Source organism: Acanthopagrus latus, chromosome 3 (genome assembly GCF_904848185.1).
Source record: "Acanthopagrus latus isolate v.2019 chromosome 3, fAcaLat1.1, whole genome shotgun sequence".
Taxonomy (NCBI): domain Eukaryota; kingdom Metazoa; phylum Chordata; class Actinopteri; order Spariformes; family Sparidae; genus Acanthopagrus; species Acanthopagrus latus.
In genome coordinates, this window is record NC_051041.1 from 18,264,450 (window position 1) to 18,279,409 (window position 14,960).

The 14,960-nt window shown below is 43.9% G+C and overlaps 3 protein-coding genes across 7 annotated transcripts; all 3 read left to right on the top strand.

Annotated features, from left to right (window-relative positions):
• The first annotated feature begins 245 nt into the window (after positions 1-245).
• On the top strand, positions 246-2,849 carry LOC119015648 (putative mediator of RNA polymerase II transcription subunit 26). Of its 3 annotated transcripts, none has more exons than XM_037091867.1 (2): positions 246-355; positions 427-2,849. In XM_037091867.1, exon 2 carries the CDS (start codon positions 464-466, stop codon positions 2,399-2,401), a length of 1,938 nt encoding a protein of 645 aa, XP_036947762.1. In that variant the 5' UTR covers positions 246-355; positions 427-463; the 3' UTR covers positions 2,402-2,849. The 3 variants fall into 3 exon arrangements, with proteins under 3 accessions (XP_036947762.1, XP_036947765.1, XP_036947770.1); XM_037091870.1 differs by lacking the exon at positions 246-355 and having other exon boundaries at positions 362-1,750; positions 1,850-2,849; XM_037091875.1 differs by lacking the exon at positions 246-355 and having other exon boundaries at positions 362-1,558; positions 1,850-2,849.
• Positions 2,850-2,981: 132 nt separating this feature from the next.
• On the top strand, positions 2,982-9,907 carry LOC119015947 (gasdermin-E-like). 2 transcript variants are annotated; one of them, XM_037091975.1, is made up of 10 exons: positions 2,982-4,426; positions 5,917-6,155; positions 6,400-6,592; positions 6,821-6,992; positions 7,097-7,217; positions 7,658-7,807; positions 8,268-8,389; positions 8,521-8,698; positions 8,792-8,862; positions 9,439-9,904. In XM_037091975.1, exons 2-10 carry the CDS (start codon positions 5,945-5,947, stop codon positions 9,667-9,669), a joined length of 1,449 nt encoding a protein of 482 aa, XP_036947870.1. In that variant the 5' UTR covers positions 2,982-4,426; positions 5,917-5,944; the 3' UTR covers positions 9,670-9,904. The 2 variants fall into 2 exon arrangements, with proteins under 2 accessions (XP_036947870.1, XP_036947871.1); XM_037091976.1 differs by lacking the exon at positions 2,982-4,426 and adding an exon at positions 4,440-4,753 and having other exon boundaries at positions 9,439-9,907.
• A 1,568-nt stretch (positions 9,908-11,475) lies between these two features.
• nup42 (nucleoporin 42) lies at positions 11,476-14,495 on the top strand. Of its 2 annotated transcripts, none has more exons than XM_037091984.1 (7): positions 11,476-11,748; positions 12,477-12,774; positions 12,874-12,962; positions 13,099-13,175; positions 13,417-13,503; positions 13,603-13,705; positions 13,882-14,495. In XM_037091984.1, exons 1-7 carry the CDS (start codon positions 11,556-11,558, stop codon positions 14,406-14,408), a joined length of 1,374 nt encoding a protein of 457 aa, XP_036947879.1. In that variant the 5' UTR covers positions 11,476-11,555; the 3' UTR covers positions 14,409-14,495. The 2 variants fall into 2 exon arrangements, with proteins under 2 accessions (XP_036947879.1, XP_036947880.1); XM_037091985.1 differs by having other exon boundaries at positions 11,477-11,664.
• Positions 14,496-14,960: the final 465 nt, after the last annotated feature.

A 14,960-nucleotide genomic window follows, 5' to 3' on the forward strand; every position in this document is an offset into this window, starting at 1 on the left:
TGTTTATTCAGTCATTGAGTCGTGATTAAAATCTGATTGAAAATTCTTCCCCCAAAACTACATAGTGCCCCCTCGTGATTATCCAAAGAGATGGTGCTGACACATAATGGTTGCCATAGTAGCAACATCAATCAAAAAATGGCAAACCTGACTGTGTATAATCTGGGCTGTCATAGCAACATGTCAGTTATAATAATTCTAAACATTTGAAAAAAAAAACAAGCAACAGAACAAAGATTTAAAAGGACACATTCTGGGGCTTTGATCTCCAGACATCAAAGCAGTTCCATTCTGTACCTCGGCTGTGTGAAAGAGGGAGGTGGTACAAAGTCACTTCACCTTTCAGTTTCAACAGGTGAGCATTGCTGGTCTTGACATATTTCACGAGTGTTTAGACGGTAATTTAATCTGAGATTTGTTCAACAGGTGAACATTGTGAGACAACTTCAGACAGCTAGACAAGATGACTCTGACACTGATTAACACAGTTCAGTCAACCTACAACTGGACCAGGGATCTGATCTATAGCTTTATTGGCAGGCCAGGGAGTAAGGCTCTTATCAAAGAGGTAGAGGAGCTGAAAACTCAGCTCCAAAGAGCGATGGAGTACGGTGCCCTTCAGGAGCAGAGGATCCTCCAGCTCTCTGAAAACCTGGAATTAGAAACAAATGAAAACTGTACTCTCTGGGACCAGATTGTGGCTTTGAATTCTAACCTACATCAAGTGAAACAGCACAGGGAGATGAACAGAGGCCTTTTACTGAGAGAAGAACACAAATCTCAGGCACTTAGCCAAAAGCTGGAGGTAATGCAAAGTCAGTTGGATGAACAGACGAAGAAGATGGTGGACGCTGAGAGAATGATTAACAATCTCACTGCTTCATACAACAAATCATACAATCAGCTTGACACGGCATACAAAGAGATCTGTGAGTCACACAAGATCCAGGAACAACAGTTGGCTGCACAGAAGAAACTGGATGAGTCGTTGGTACTTAAGCTGAGGGAAACTGAGAGAGAGCTCCAGGAGCTCACTGCTTCACACAGCAATCTCCAGCAAAGGTATGACACCGACATCAAGGCAGAAAAACAGATGAATGCAACCCTTCAGAAGAAGGTCGAGATGCATCTACACTCTCATGCCAGGACGGTGTCAGAGCACAAGAAGCAGGTCAACGATATGATTCTGCAGCAGAATGCTTTCTGTCAGAAACTTGAGGACTACAAACTCATGAAACAGTCTTTTTACCTCAACCTGAGGTCTATTTATGTCGACCTGAAGTCCAGTTATATTGATCTGAAAATCCAATTTCATGATCAAACCTTAAAAAACACTGAGCTTGCTGCGAAGCTCAAGGCTGAGGAGGAGGCCAACCGGGTCCTCAGAACAAAAAATGTCCGACTCTTGCATCAGATGTGCCAGCAGGAGGAGGTGTCCTCTGCTGTTTCACTGGACCCAGAACTTGTGGAGGAGGAGTCCCTCTGTGTCTTACAGGACCAAGAACCTGAGGAACAGGAGTTTGTCAGTGTCGTACAGGACCAAGAACCTGAGGAGTCTGTAAGTGTCTTGCAGGACACAGAACCCGAGGAACAGGAGTTTGTCAGTGTCGTACAGGACCGAGAACCTGAGGAGTCTGTAAGTGTCGTACAGGACCGAGAACCTGAGGAGTCTGTAAGTGTCTTGCAGGACACAGAACCTGAGGAACAGGAGTTTGTCAGTGTCGTACAGGACCGAGAACCTGAGGAGTTTGTAAGTGTCTTACAGGACACAGAACCTGAGGAACAGGAGTCAGTCAGTGTCTTACAGGACCAAGAACCTGAGGAACAGGAGTCCCTCTGTGTCTTACAGGACACAGAACCCGAGGAAGAGGAGTGTGATGGTGTCTTGCTGGACTCAGAACCTGAGGAACAAGAGACAGTCAGTGTCTTACAGGACCAAGAACCTGAGGAAGAGGAGTCTGATGGTGTCTTACAGGACACAGAACCTGAAGAAGAGGAGTCTGATGGTGTCTTGCTGGACTCAGAACCTGAGGAAGAGGAGTCTGATGGTGTCTTACAGGACACAGAACCTGAAGAAGAGGAGTCTGATGGTGTCTTGCTGGACACAGAACCTGAAGAAGAGGAGTCTGATGGTGTCTTACAGGACACAGAACCTGAGGAAGAGGAGTCTGATGGTGTCTTGCAGGACTCAGAACCTGAGGAAGAGGAGTCTGATGGTGTCTTGCAGGACTCAGAACCTGAGGAAGAGGAGTCTGATGGTGTCCTTCAGGACCAGAACCTATGGCAGCTTTCCTCTGCATTGTCCATGATCAAGAACGCTTGGAGAGGACCGTCTGCGCTGCCCATGATCCCGAACATATGGAGGAGATCTTTAATGTTGTATGGGAGCTATAATGTGTGAAAGAGGCTGAATTCTCTGAGGAGAAGGCTGCGGAGAACAGAAAGCAGGAGTCAAAGTCCATCAGTGACACCTGGATAGATTTCATTCCTAGTGACTGTGACCCTTTTTTTCAGCGATACTCTTAGCATCCATCAACCATGACCCTTTTCAAAGATCAGGATTAGCCAGTCACAGGCAGAATAGGACAGGCCGTGACATCAGCATACCTGGGAGGAACAAGACATCTCCCAGAGGACGGCACAGCGGCTCAGTGGTTAGCACTGCAGCCTCACAGAGAGAGCTCGACCACACGGCTGAGTTCTCTCCTCCCTGTGACCGAGTGGGTTTCCCCCGAGTGCTTCGGTTTCTCCCACAATCCACTGGATAAATGAAAAAAAAAAAAAAATAGATAAAATAAAATGAAAAAAAAATATATAAATGAAATAAAAAGTAACATACAAATGTAAAATCTGTCCCTCCGTGTTAGTTTCTCATAGTAGTTAGATTAGTTGTCTATCGGCACCACAACGTGATCACTGGTCGTCATTCGTCCTGGTCACTGGCTGTCAAGACGTCTGAACATGAAAACGTGAACACATGATCACTAGAAAGTTGGCTCGCTCTGTATTACTATTCTGAATATCCACTGACTATAATACATGGTGTTGTTTTAATAATGAATAAATAACAATAATACAACACAAGATGGAACATGTAGAGGTCGATGCTGAAACAGGCAACATGTTCTCTTGGGCATTCATTAGCTTCAACAAACTAAACTGTGGTGCCGTGCCGTAACGTGACTTTTGTGCAATATGTGAGAAATGTACTCCAAACAAATAGGGGCCAGCATATCACCAGGGTAACCGCTAACTGCTGCTAACTGTGGCTGAAAGCTCAGTTAACTGTGCAGCTCGCAGTTGTATTAGCTGTGTCTGTCCACACTGCGAGCTTGGACCATCAGAGTCGTGTTGGTGTTGCTCTCCATTCGTACGACGCGGCGAGTAGCTAGCTGCTTCTTGGACTTCAGTTCGTCCACTACTGCTGCCAGTGGCCACGGGCCCTTGAGCAACCAGCGATGACTACATGTGTGCTCCTTTGTTTATTTATAGCTCAGGGGGACGGAGGAGTGTTATCTCCACATCTGAGGGACAACTCCCCGTCAGCCTCTGCAAGGTTACTACTTATCACCACTTACGAGCATGTCACAAACCATAACACACCCACTCTTTCACATAACCCCGTCCTCTGACAACAGCACTGAGGTTTTCCCCTAATGTAAAGGGGATTTCCACACATTTTAAGAAACTAAGTGAGGTTTTTGACAGAGTGGTTGACACACTTTCACCATCAGGTTCACACCTGGTACTGCTCGGTGTGCAGGCAATGCACGCAGGCTGCTGATTAATCCGCTATTTGTGTGATTTCTTCTCTCTCTATCTCTGTGACACTTACTGCCAACATTCAAGCGGTGCAGAACTGCTTTGTTGTTCTCATGGGAAAAAAAAAAAGTTTGAAATTGTGTTTACACTTCACAGCAGGTGGTCTCAATTAGAAAGGATGTGGTGAATCTGGCAGCAGAGTGTCACAACCCAGGTGAGCTAGTTTGAAAACCACTACTGTCAGGTAGGCACGCAACAGAACTGAATGGATGGACTGATAAGGCACAACTTTCATTTTGAGTTAAATGGAAAAGAAGAAATGGGCAAGTCTGCTCATGTCCTCAAATACACTATACTACACCACACACACACTCACACACACACATTCCTGAGCTCATATGCTAGAATCAACTGTGCAGTGAGGGTGGGAGTAGGCGGTCTCTCTCCTCCTCTGAGAAGAGGACAGCTACAGTCAAACCTCGTCCCACCATTCAGCCTCAGCTCTGACTGAACGCAGCTGTCATTACTTGTGTATAAACACACCGACGTGAAGACACGGGACTGTTTCTGCCCGCGTTTGGACATCTTTGGTCCACTTTTACGCATGACGGACGACGACGCAGACACCCGAACTTGACGAGTTTTTTCTAAAAGCTGTTTTAAGGTAAGTTCGTTTACATGAAGTCAGAGTCGTCTGCGTGAGATACACGTGAGATGAACGCGGTCGGGTTGTTACGATTCTTACAGGCGGGATCAGATTTTTTCCGATTTTCCATGGATAATCCGAGTCATGCGCTCCTTCCAGGCTCACGTTGAGGTCATCGAGCAGACGCACGCGCAGCTCCTGCAGCCTGCTTCTATTAGTGAAGTGGACTGCCGGGAAACACACGCGCGCTGGCACACGTGCGGCTGTGTGTAAACTGTTGACACGGGACAGGAATGTTGTGGGGGCGCAACACCATGCGCACTCATTTATCTCTGGGAAACACAGGTCCGTGATTCTCTCCTTGAAACTTTATTCTGTCATGGGCTTAAGTTCAATTTCACAAACGCGACCTCAGAGTGTTTCCTCGAGCTCACGTTATCCTCAGAGGGGATTAAAGGTGCATCATGTAGTTTTAGAAGAGAAAGAAAGAACCAAACGAAATAAAGAAACAAGACTGAACAAACAATTTCACAGTTTCATACTGTTTCACTTTGTTTACATGTGGCGGACCCTGCCATTCCTAGCTTCACCTTCTTGTCCCCTGAGAACAGCTCGTTTATTCTGTGTCTATGTTTGTCCTGTTACCTCATTAGTGGTTATATTTGTAGGAACATCTGATTTTTAAGTCTCAATCCCAACTTTACGAAAAACTGACTGAGGCTTCAGGTTGGCAGGACGGGGCGGTCCAAAATCAACTTTCCTCACAAATGACAACTTTTAATACTGTAAATAATAAGACCACACGACGCCCCTTTAAACAAGAAGCTATCCTGTCCTCCTTGTTTCCCTGGTCCACCTCACACTAAACAAAAGAAACATTAAATATTTAGAAGCAGCATACTCGAGCTTTTGGAATAGAGTTTAAGGTGAGAGAAAGGTCCCGCTGACGTTACGTCAGCTGTTGAATAATTTAGAAAAAGTGACTCAACACGCTGAGATGTCTTGTTGGTGTTCGGGGGGGAATGATCCAGAGGACGGTGCTCCAGCCAACGACACCTTCTCATGTTTATCTCTTAACATTTCTCAAACTAACAGCCCACAATTTCCTCTGTTCTTCCTCCCCTCTCGTCCCTCGCTGCACAGATCCCCATCACGCCTCATTACTTTAAATATTTAAGGTATGAAAGCCGAGCCAGCAGAATTATCAAGTCAGGGGGTTGTGTATAGGCATCTGAATGCATTACTTTGTGGTCACACTAAAATATTACCACAAGGAGGGGGACTTCCTTCAAGTCCAGTGAGTCACTGACAACTCAAAGTCGTGTGAGGTTACATCATGTCTACATGCACACACTCAAACCGGGGCAAACTTTGTGCAGAGGGGAAAACGGGGGGAGAATACGAACTGGAAATCACCAGCAGTGGTTTCAATAAAAGCATTTCTCCTCTGTGCTCTTCCAAAACGAGGTCAAATTGAGGCCTTAAGCGTCTCTCTCTCTCTGTTCCAGCTGTCTGCAGTCCTCGTCTGCTGAGGCCATGTTTTCCAAAGCCACTGCCAAATTCATCCATGAGATCGACCACGACGGAAGTCTCATCCACGTGTCTCGGATAAATGACTCGCACAAACTGGTTCTCATGGCGCTGGTCGTAAAGCGCAACTGCAACTGGTTCTGGCAGAAGCCCAAGTACCAACCAACAGATTTCACCCTCAGCCACTTGTTGCAGGGCGACGAGGTGCTCGTTCCAGGTGTGTAGGTGTGGACATGCAGACCGTTCAAACCATGCAAGGAGAAAGAATTTGCTCAAATTGTGTGAATGTGATATTTTATTTCCATGCCAGCGAGTGTTTTGTACGACAAACAGATTGCTAAAGTTGCTTGTTGGACATGTGTCTTCAGTATTTATACTGGGTAATGGATTGTCACCAACTGGTTTTGCAAACAATGTCGATCTAGCTCCCATACATATGCTTACAACACGTGTCTTTTCAGGAGTGTCTGAGAAAGATTTTGTGACCTATAAGGGCACGTACGGCGATGCGCTCTCTGGGAAGCTGGACACTGAGGCCGGCGCTGTAAACCTAACGCTGGAGGGGCAGGGCTCCACCAAGCTCCAATCATGTTTTGGCACGCTGAAGAAGGAGGAGCTTGATCTGAATAAGCTGCTGCGTGACTCCAAGGGCAGGTATGAATAGTTATTTTTGTAATATTTTGCACATAGCAGAGGGTGACAGGCTGATGAGTTCAATATTGATGACACGAACGCTATCAGTGTAATCAGACGTCAGACAAGTTGCATTACGATACTTAATCACCTCCATCAATAGTGTCATCTTACTGTGTTTCTCGATGATCTGTTCGTTATCAATCATCACTGTTACTGACTGACACGGCCAGCATCTGTTTGGATCAGGCAGGTGGACATGCAGCACAAGCTGGTGAAGCAGCTGCAGAAGCGAGCTGAGCTGCTGGCGGTGGTGAAGGAGAGGATCTTCACCACCAGCTCGTGCACCATCAGCCTGAGGAAAAAGGAGCAGTGCAGCTTTGGGGGCATGTTAGCGCTAAAGAACTTTCTGGGGAACTCTGTGAGTGTGTGTGTGATCATTTCTGGTAACATCAAAAAATAGTTAACATCATTCAACATTATTCAACAGTTGTTGTAACATCGTGTCTGTACGTGTATTCTCAGGTGTGCGTGAAGGACAGCAACAACATCGAGGTGGACAGCAATGTTTCCTTGGAGATCCCTTCTGGTACGGTCATTGCGTACAGCGTCCGGGAGCTGGAGATTAATAAGGATGGAAGCTTCGGTGAGTGTGTTTGAGGATGGGCTTCTGTCTTTGTGTGTGTCGTTGTGTGTCTCTGCTGGCAAAGAAATGTCCCAGTGTGTGAAACCCAGTGTCGCTTCTCCTTTCCTTGTTTTTCTCACTAACTAGAAACACGATCAAACGTCAGAAAGAAACGTCACGGTTCAGCTTTGAATCTCAAATATTGTGCATGAAAAATGGATGAAATTGCCGATATCTTCAACAGAGAGTAAAATAGAGAAGTAAAACGAGGCGGTTAGGCGAACATCCTCACTGGATAGTAAAAACAGTTCATTAATTTTACAACCTACAGAATGATGTTCGGTATGTTTGGTTTGAGGTTTGATTTTGTATTAACTATGAGCTTGTGCACCTCAGTTGTTTATACTGTCAGTGCCCTTCGTCCTCTGTGTGTTCATCCATGATGTTGTGTGTATTTTCAGATGTCTGCCTACAGCCTGGCACAACAGGAGGCATCGAGTCGGACTCCACTATACTACCCATGCCATCCCACGAGTCCTTGGATGTGATGGACGGCAAGTGCAATGGGAAGAAGAGTCCAGAGACAGTCTCTCACAGCGTGGCGCATAATGGTGCGTGTCCATTCAATTGTACATTTTACCAGTTACTTATTAATAACGTACAACGTATCTGACAGTATTGTCTTTGACAAGGAAGTGAAAGAAAACAGAGAAACATTCGGGCTGACAGCAGTTCCCTTTTCTTTCAGACACAAACAGAATTCATTGATTCGTCGTTTCAACACTTTCACAAGTTGTTTTTTCTGAAGTATTAGCTGACCAGCAGTGGTAGGAAGTGCCACTATTAAGTAAAACTTTTGAGGAACTTTGACCTTACATGAGTTTTCACTGACCTGCTTTATGTCTACCTCCACCAGAGGCAGAATATTGTACATTTTACATGATGATGATGATGATGTACAGTAACATAAAGCTTTATGGATCCTGGGTGGTCAAATGAAATAAAAATCTGCAATAATTCAGGAGTTGCTTCAGTTAAAAGTCTCATTTGCTGTATGTCGGTCTTGTGCAGGATCACAGAAGACAGACCTCTCTCTCCTGGCAGAGCTCTCCCAGCCAACAAGACACGCCTTATTCAAGGAGCTCCAAGAGACCCTGAAGGACAGAACTGCTCTCTCATATCTGCAGTGTGTGGTGAGCGACATGACGCAGACACCAACACACACCGACACAGTCGCCGATAAACACTGTGCATTTCTTTTAAATACTGGGGCAAAAATCTGTTGTTTTGAATGTTTCCTTCCTCCCTGTGATGTCTCTGTTAGCTGGAGGACATGTGTTTTGGTGAAACGCTGGTTTGGCAGGAGGAATTATCAGAGAGTCAGAGAAAACCAGTGTTAGCCACAGTGAACCATCTCTGCAGCGGCGGTCCTGCAGAGGACAACCCGAGTGACACTCCTGCACACATCAGTGCAGCTCACCTGTTGGTCAGTGCCATGGAAGGTGAGGTTGAAGGACAGAAACATCCTCCAGAGCTGAACAAAGAAAACCTTTTCCAAAGTTTACTCATTTTGTGTGTTTTAATGTTTTCTGTAGAGTTGCCTGATGAGACTCTAAACTTGTTGAGCGGAAGCTGTCCTGACTTTCTGGAGACCTTCGACACACTGGTTGGTTTACTCATTTTACTGCACATTCTCACACTGTTGACTGTTGCATTAGTTTAAATTATCATTATTATGACTTATTTATTTGACTCAGTCAGTGAACAAACTGTTAACTTCTAGAAAAAAATATTAATACAGTACTTCACCCAGCAGCTGATTAGCCTAGCTTAGCATAAAGGGGGGAACAGCTAGCTTTGCTTGGTCTGAAGGTAAACAAATCCACCAACCAGCATTTCTAAAGCTCACTCATTGACCAAAATATATCTAGTTTAGTTTAGTTTGTACAAAAACCCACATTTTTGGTAACTTTCTTGAAGCCACAGCGGCAGCTGAGCCAGCTATTTCCACCTGGTTCCAGTCTTTATGCTAAGCTACTGTCAGCTAGCATGCTGATGGCTCCACTGTAGTGTCATCTTCAACGCAAACACAAGCATCTCTCACTCTCTAGGGCAAAGAGAATATGCATGCAGTATTTCCCAAAACGTCAGACAATTTGTTTGAGAGAATTACAACTTAAACCTTTAAACTGAGACTTTGCAATGAGATCCTATTTGTCAATCCATCCGTCTACCTCACCAGGTGTGCAGCCTGACAGACAGCAGCGAGCCGGTCCAGTGTCCTGCGGTCCTGCTGCAGGACAGCCGAGTCCTCCAACAGGCAGAACAGGTGCTCACCTCCATCGATGTGAAGCTGACGAGAGACGGCGACAGACTGTGGATGACGACAGAATGCACCACAGGAGTTCCCTCATTGGTCCTCCGTCTCAGCGTACATGGATTGTCCTTGCTGAGCAAAGGGCTGACGAAGTAATAACGTCTGCATGTGCACTATTTCTTTTTCAGTGGATTATATTCTTTCTGTTTCTTTCTTTATTGTCAAGCTTATTTGAACTAAGCTAAGTGCTATTATCATTTATTTTTTCATATTGTTTGTTACAACATTGGATTTCTCTACATGTGTTTTCCTAAAGATATTTTATTACTTAGCAAGCACTTCATATTTTTGTAAAAAAATGTGTATATATATATATAATTATTATCTTAATATAATACAAATATATATTGTATGTTTTATTTTATATATATATATATATATATATATATATATATATATATATATATATATATATATATATAGATAAAGTTTCATCGTCCCCCAAGGTCATGAAGTTTTTAATTAACAACAAATATCAGATTTGTTTATTTCAAGTGAGCATGCATTTTATTGCTGCTACTGTTCTTAAATCAGAAACATGCTTTATTTATGAAGTAAACTAACACTTGTTATGCTATATCATGTGGAACTACAGTATTGTTGTTGTGCTATTTAGATTGTGTTTTTTTTACATTATCTATGCAGTTTTATGAAGCTGCCTTACAGAAACTTTCCGTTCACTATCTCTTAATGTCCTAATTTATTGTCCATTAGAAATGTTTTGCTTTATTTCATATTATTGCATTTTGATAAAACAATTGCTTTTATGTCTGTTTCATTTCTTCTGTCAAATTGTGTAATTTTGCAATGCAAATTAAGCGTTTTATACTGCATGCGCAAAATAAAAAAATTCCATAATTTCTTGGAGTTCTTGAAGGAAAATGTTTACTTTGTAATGTAAACCATTAAACTTCCAATGAATACCATTTTATTGAAAATCTGTGCCCATTTTTTTTAAAGATTTATATTCCCATGACTGCGATCCAACAGCATTTGTCTGATGTTGTCAAAAGACATACCAGACTCAGGTCTGTACGAAGGTGTGTGTGCGATACGCTCTTGTACAGCCACACAGGTTTGCACATGCCAGTACAGTGTGTGTGTGTGTGTGTGTGTTCAGCTGCCATGAAAGATCCACACCTCTGAAAATGTTTGCTCACTTGTTGAGAGGGTGGGACAACCTAAACCTTTGCCTATTTGCCTATTAGCCTACTGTTATCTCCTGTAGTCACATAGCATTATGTTTGGTGCACTTAGCATACCAACCTAGCAAAGAGGGCAAGTATCCCATGGCTACAAATTGTACTTCTACTTAAATGTATATTTTGTCACATGATTAACAATATGCGATAAAGATGTGTCAAATCAAATCATAACAAAGTAATGAACACAATGGAAACCTGGGGTAGTCATAACAAAGCCGCTGGGGATTATTTGCCCCAGGGTTCCCTAACAGGTTAGTCCGGCCATGCTAACAAGACGTATCTCCACAAATAAGCAGACAGATGTGGGGGAAGAGTCTGGTGAACCTCAGGAAACATCCAGCGTAGTTAAACTCAATTTAAGAAATCTGATCAAGCAGAATAATTACAAACACCAGTGTGTGTGTGTGTGTGTGTGTGTGTGTGTGTGTGTGTGTGTGTGTGTGTGTGTGTGTGTGTGTGTGTCCTTAATCTAGCTCAGAGCTGATGTTAGTAATGTCTGGTAGCTGAGCAATTTCAAAATATTTACGGGATGATCTTTTAAATCAGATTATTCTTCTTCAAGTAGTTTACATTTATCTAACAGTGTAAACATGAACCCCGTTCTGCCAGATGGGACGTTGACATGCTACAAGCTAACTCGGCCGCCACGCGAGGGCGCTGTTGCCCAGTAACTGATGACGTAGATCTCCTGCGACACGAGCTCTTCCTTCTGTTGTCGCATGAAAACACTGCCGAGCGGGAGCCACAGAGGAAGACACTGCGTAGCAACGTGTAGACATGCCGGTGTGTAACTTCTTCCTCCAGGGCCGGTGTCGTTACGGCGAAAAGTGCTGGAACGAGCACCCGAGGGGAGGAAACAGAGGAGGAGGAGGAGGAGGAGGAGGAGGTGGAGGCTACAACAACAGCTACAGCAGCAACTACAACAGCCGCTCCTCTCAGCAGCAGCAGCCCAGAGGAGGAGGAGGAGGAGGTACTGTCAATCTGAAATAAACTTCACATAGCTCCTCCTGAAAGTCCAGTCTGTCTGTAACAACAGGGAGGTCGGTCTCCTGCGCTAACTAGCTAACCTGAGCTAACCCGGGCTAACTAACAGGCAGAACTGTGGCGGTGACGTAAGCTTGTATTCGTTTGAATATAATCTCAACTGACCTGTAACAACAGACAGAACTGTAGAAACTGTGTTTTTGTGTATCTAATACTTTGTCAGGTGAATTTATTATAATCACCATCAGCCAGAAAACATTGTTGGCTGCATTAATAACCTCTAGAAACTTTGTATGAACCTGTATACTCGTTATTTAACCATCTAAGAGCCTCGTTAAGATTAAAATGTCTTTTTTTTTCGAAAGGGAACAATGAGCTCACTACAGACATACAGATGCACACTGGTGATGCATCAACAAGTACATCTCAGGGGAAATCTAAGAGCAGTCACATTGAGCAAGAGTACTTTTCGAAAAATATCTTTATTTTAAGAAGTTTAACATTACCCAAAGGTGAATTATCCCTGCAGATTTAAGAAGTTGAGGGAAGTTTTAAAAGTCCACAACGCATTTCTGGAGCATCACAGCAAAACATCATCATAGCATTCTACTAAGTTAATGGGCTAAAAGCTGTTATAGGTGTAGCAGAATGATGTAATTGTTAAGCACCGACCCTTTTTGTTGACTGATAGTTTGTGCATGTTGGATGTTTCAGGGTTTGGAAACAGAGTTTGGGTGAATCCCTCTCAGCAAAAAGGAGCCTACATCCAGCCGCCATCCTTCTCCTCGCATGGAAGTGATGACTGGGGTCGAGGTGGTGGAGGTGGAGGGAATGACTGGGGCCGAGGAGGAGGTGGAGGTGGAGGGAGAAGAGATAACGTGAAGTCCTCTGAATTCAGCTTCTCCAGTCAAAACAGATTTTCAGCGCTTAATTCTCCGAGCACCTTTGATAGAGGAGGAAGAGGAGGAGGACATCAGGGGCCAGCTGGTGATGAAGATGATGACAAAAAACTGTGAGTCTGCCATTTTTACAAACATTTTTTTATGCAGCATTAAAATGAATGTAGTCATTTGGACTTAATTGATGTGATGTATGTCTCATGGTCACCCAGGGAGATAATTCAGATGGACATGGACATTTGGGAGAGTTCGGGACAGTGGGGCTTCTCCTGTTATTCTAACTCCAAGGCGTCTTTATCTGGTCTGTATCAAATATGCATTTAGTTACATGATTTTTGTGGTTAATTGTCATCACATCCCGAGATGTACATTTTGTGTGTAATATACCAAACACAGCGACACTAGACTTGAGTATGTTTGATATTTCTTGTCTCTAGGTTTCACTGATCTCTCTCCAGAGGAGCTCAGGCTGGAGTATTACAACACTAGAGCTTCAGGAGATGTGCAGGGCTACGTAAGTGCAGTGTTGCTCATGTATGTCGTTTCTAACATTTGTCTTCTGGCCAGTCAGAAAGACTTTCTGGTTAAAGGTAAATATGTGATTATAGGACGATTTCAAGGATTACGTTAATAATAAAACTGTCTGTTTGAACAGGAACCACCAGATGTTGAATAAGTGTGTGTTGTTTGTTAAAATGTTTTAAAATGCTGGATTTTATGAATAGTAAGTAAAAACTTCTGTCTCATGTATTCAGATAAATGGCATCAATCAGTTGCTCAGCCAGTGGAGAAGCAGAATCCAGGAACTGAAAGTCATGAATCCATCCACACGCACAGCTGTGGTAAGACACACACATAACGTATAACTGTCTCCATTTATTTTTATGGAGGACTTTTTGATAAATACAGTGAAAGTGGTATGATGTGTATTTTCCTTGCAGCTTGCAGAGTTGAACAACCCGGCACCTCAGGCACCTTCAAGTGGCTTTGGTTCAACGACAGCGGCTGGATTTGGATCCTCTACATCGAGCTTTGGAAGCAAAGGTGAACATTCAGTATTACTGATTCCTCCTAGTAGTTCAGCACTTTGAGATTAAAATGAATGTACCAATTTGGACAGAGCCCGGCTAGCTGTTTATCCATTTCCAGTCAAATCATTTATCATAGTTTTTCTTTTTTGGACATGCTGATCCATTGAGCCATCTTTTTGCCTTTCATAGGCTTTGGGGCTCCAGCACCAGCCCAAGCCAGCTCTTTCAGCTTTGCTTCTGCAGGTGGTGGATTTGGTTCCTCAGCACCAGCAGCACCATCCTCAACAGGTTTCGGCAGCGCCTCAGCAGCTCCTACACAGCCTCCCTCTGGGTTCGGTTCCTCGACAGCATCTTCTTTCTCCTTCAGTGCTCCGACCTCCAGCACGCCAGCAGCCCCTTCTGGATTTGGCTCCGCCTCAGGGTTCAGTTTCACCTCAACAGCGAGCAGCACAGGAGGAGGATTCGGGAGCGGCTTCGGGTCAACAGCATCTGCTCCGGCAGGAAGCGGCAGTATTTTTGGACAGACGAGTGGTGGATTCGGGACAGCCGCTGCTCCGACTGCAGCAGGAGCCGGGTCAGCCGGCGGAGCATCAGACAGTCTGTTTTCATCTGAGGACAAACTGACTCCAGACGAACTGAATCAGTTCAAGGCTAAGAGGTTCACTCTGGGCCAGATCCCTCTGAAGCCTCCCCCCGCTGACATGCTGGTGGTTTAATGCGGTGGGAGAAGTTGCAAGATTTTTGAAATAGAGACAATTTATACGAAGTAAAGATTTTCTTCTGACTCCTCTGAGTAAACCAGAGTCATTGTACTTGTTTTTAAGGTGTGACGAGAGTTGAGATACTTCAGATTGATTTAGCACAGAGATTAGCTTTGGTTACATCACAGATTTTAGGGTACAGGCAAAGTATGTTTAATGTACAGCTACACAATACACACTACATATTGTAGATTGTGTCTTTCTCATATAAAGTGCAGTTTCTTTTTAAATTATCGAGTGTCTTGCAGGTTGGTCATTTTACCTAAATGTATTTCACTGAATGCTCAGAGGGATGGTAATTAAATTTCCTCAGATCAGCTGAGCTGCATTTGTAAAGGTTGTAATTGCACAACTCGTCCTGGAGAGGGTGTCGGAATACAAGCCAACATTTTACTGAAACATACTCAGCAAGTGTAAATGGGTGTTTATATCTTTAGACTCACTTGGAAATAAGAGGTAGTTTGTAATTCTGCTGCTCTTCTGTTTTCTCAGAATGTAACTTGACGT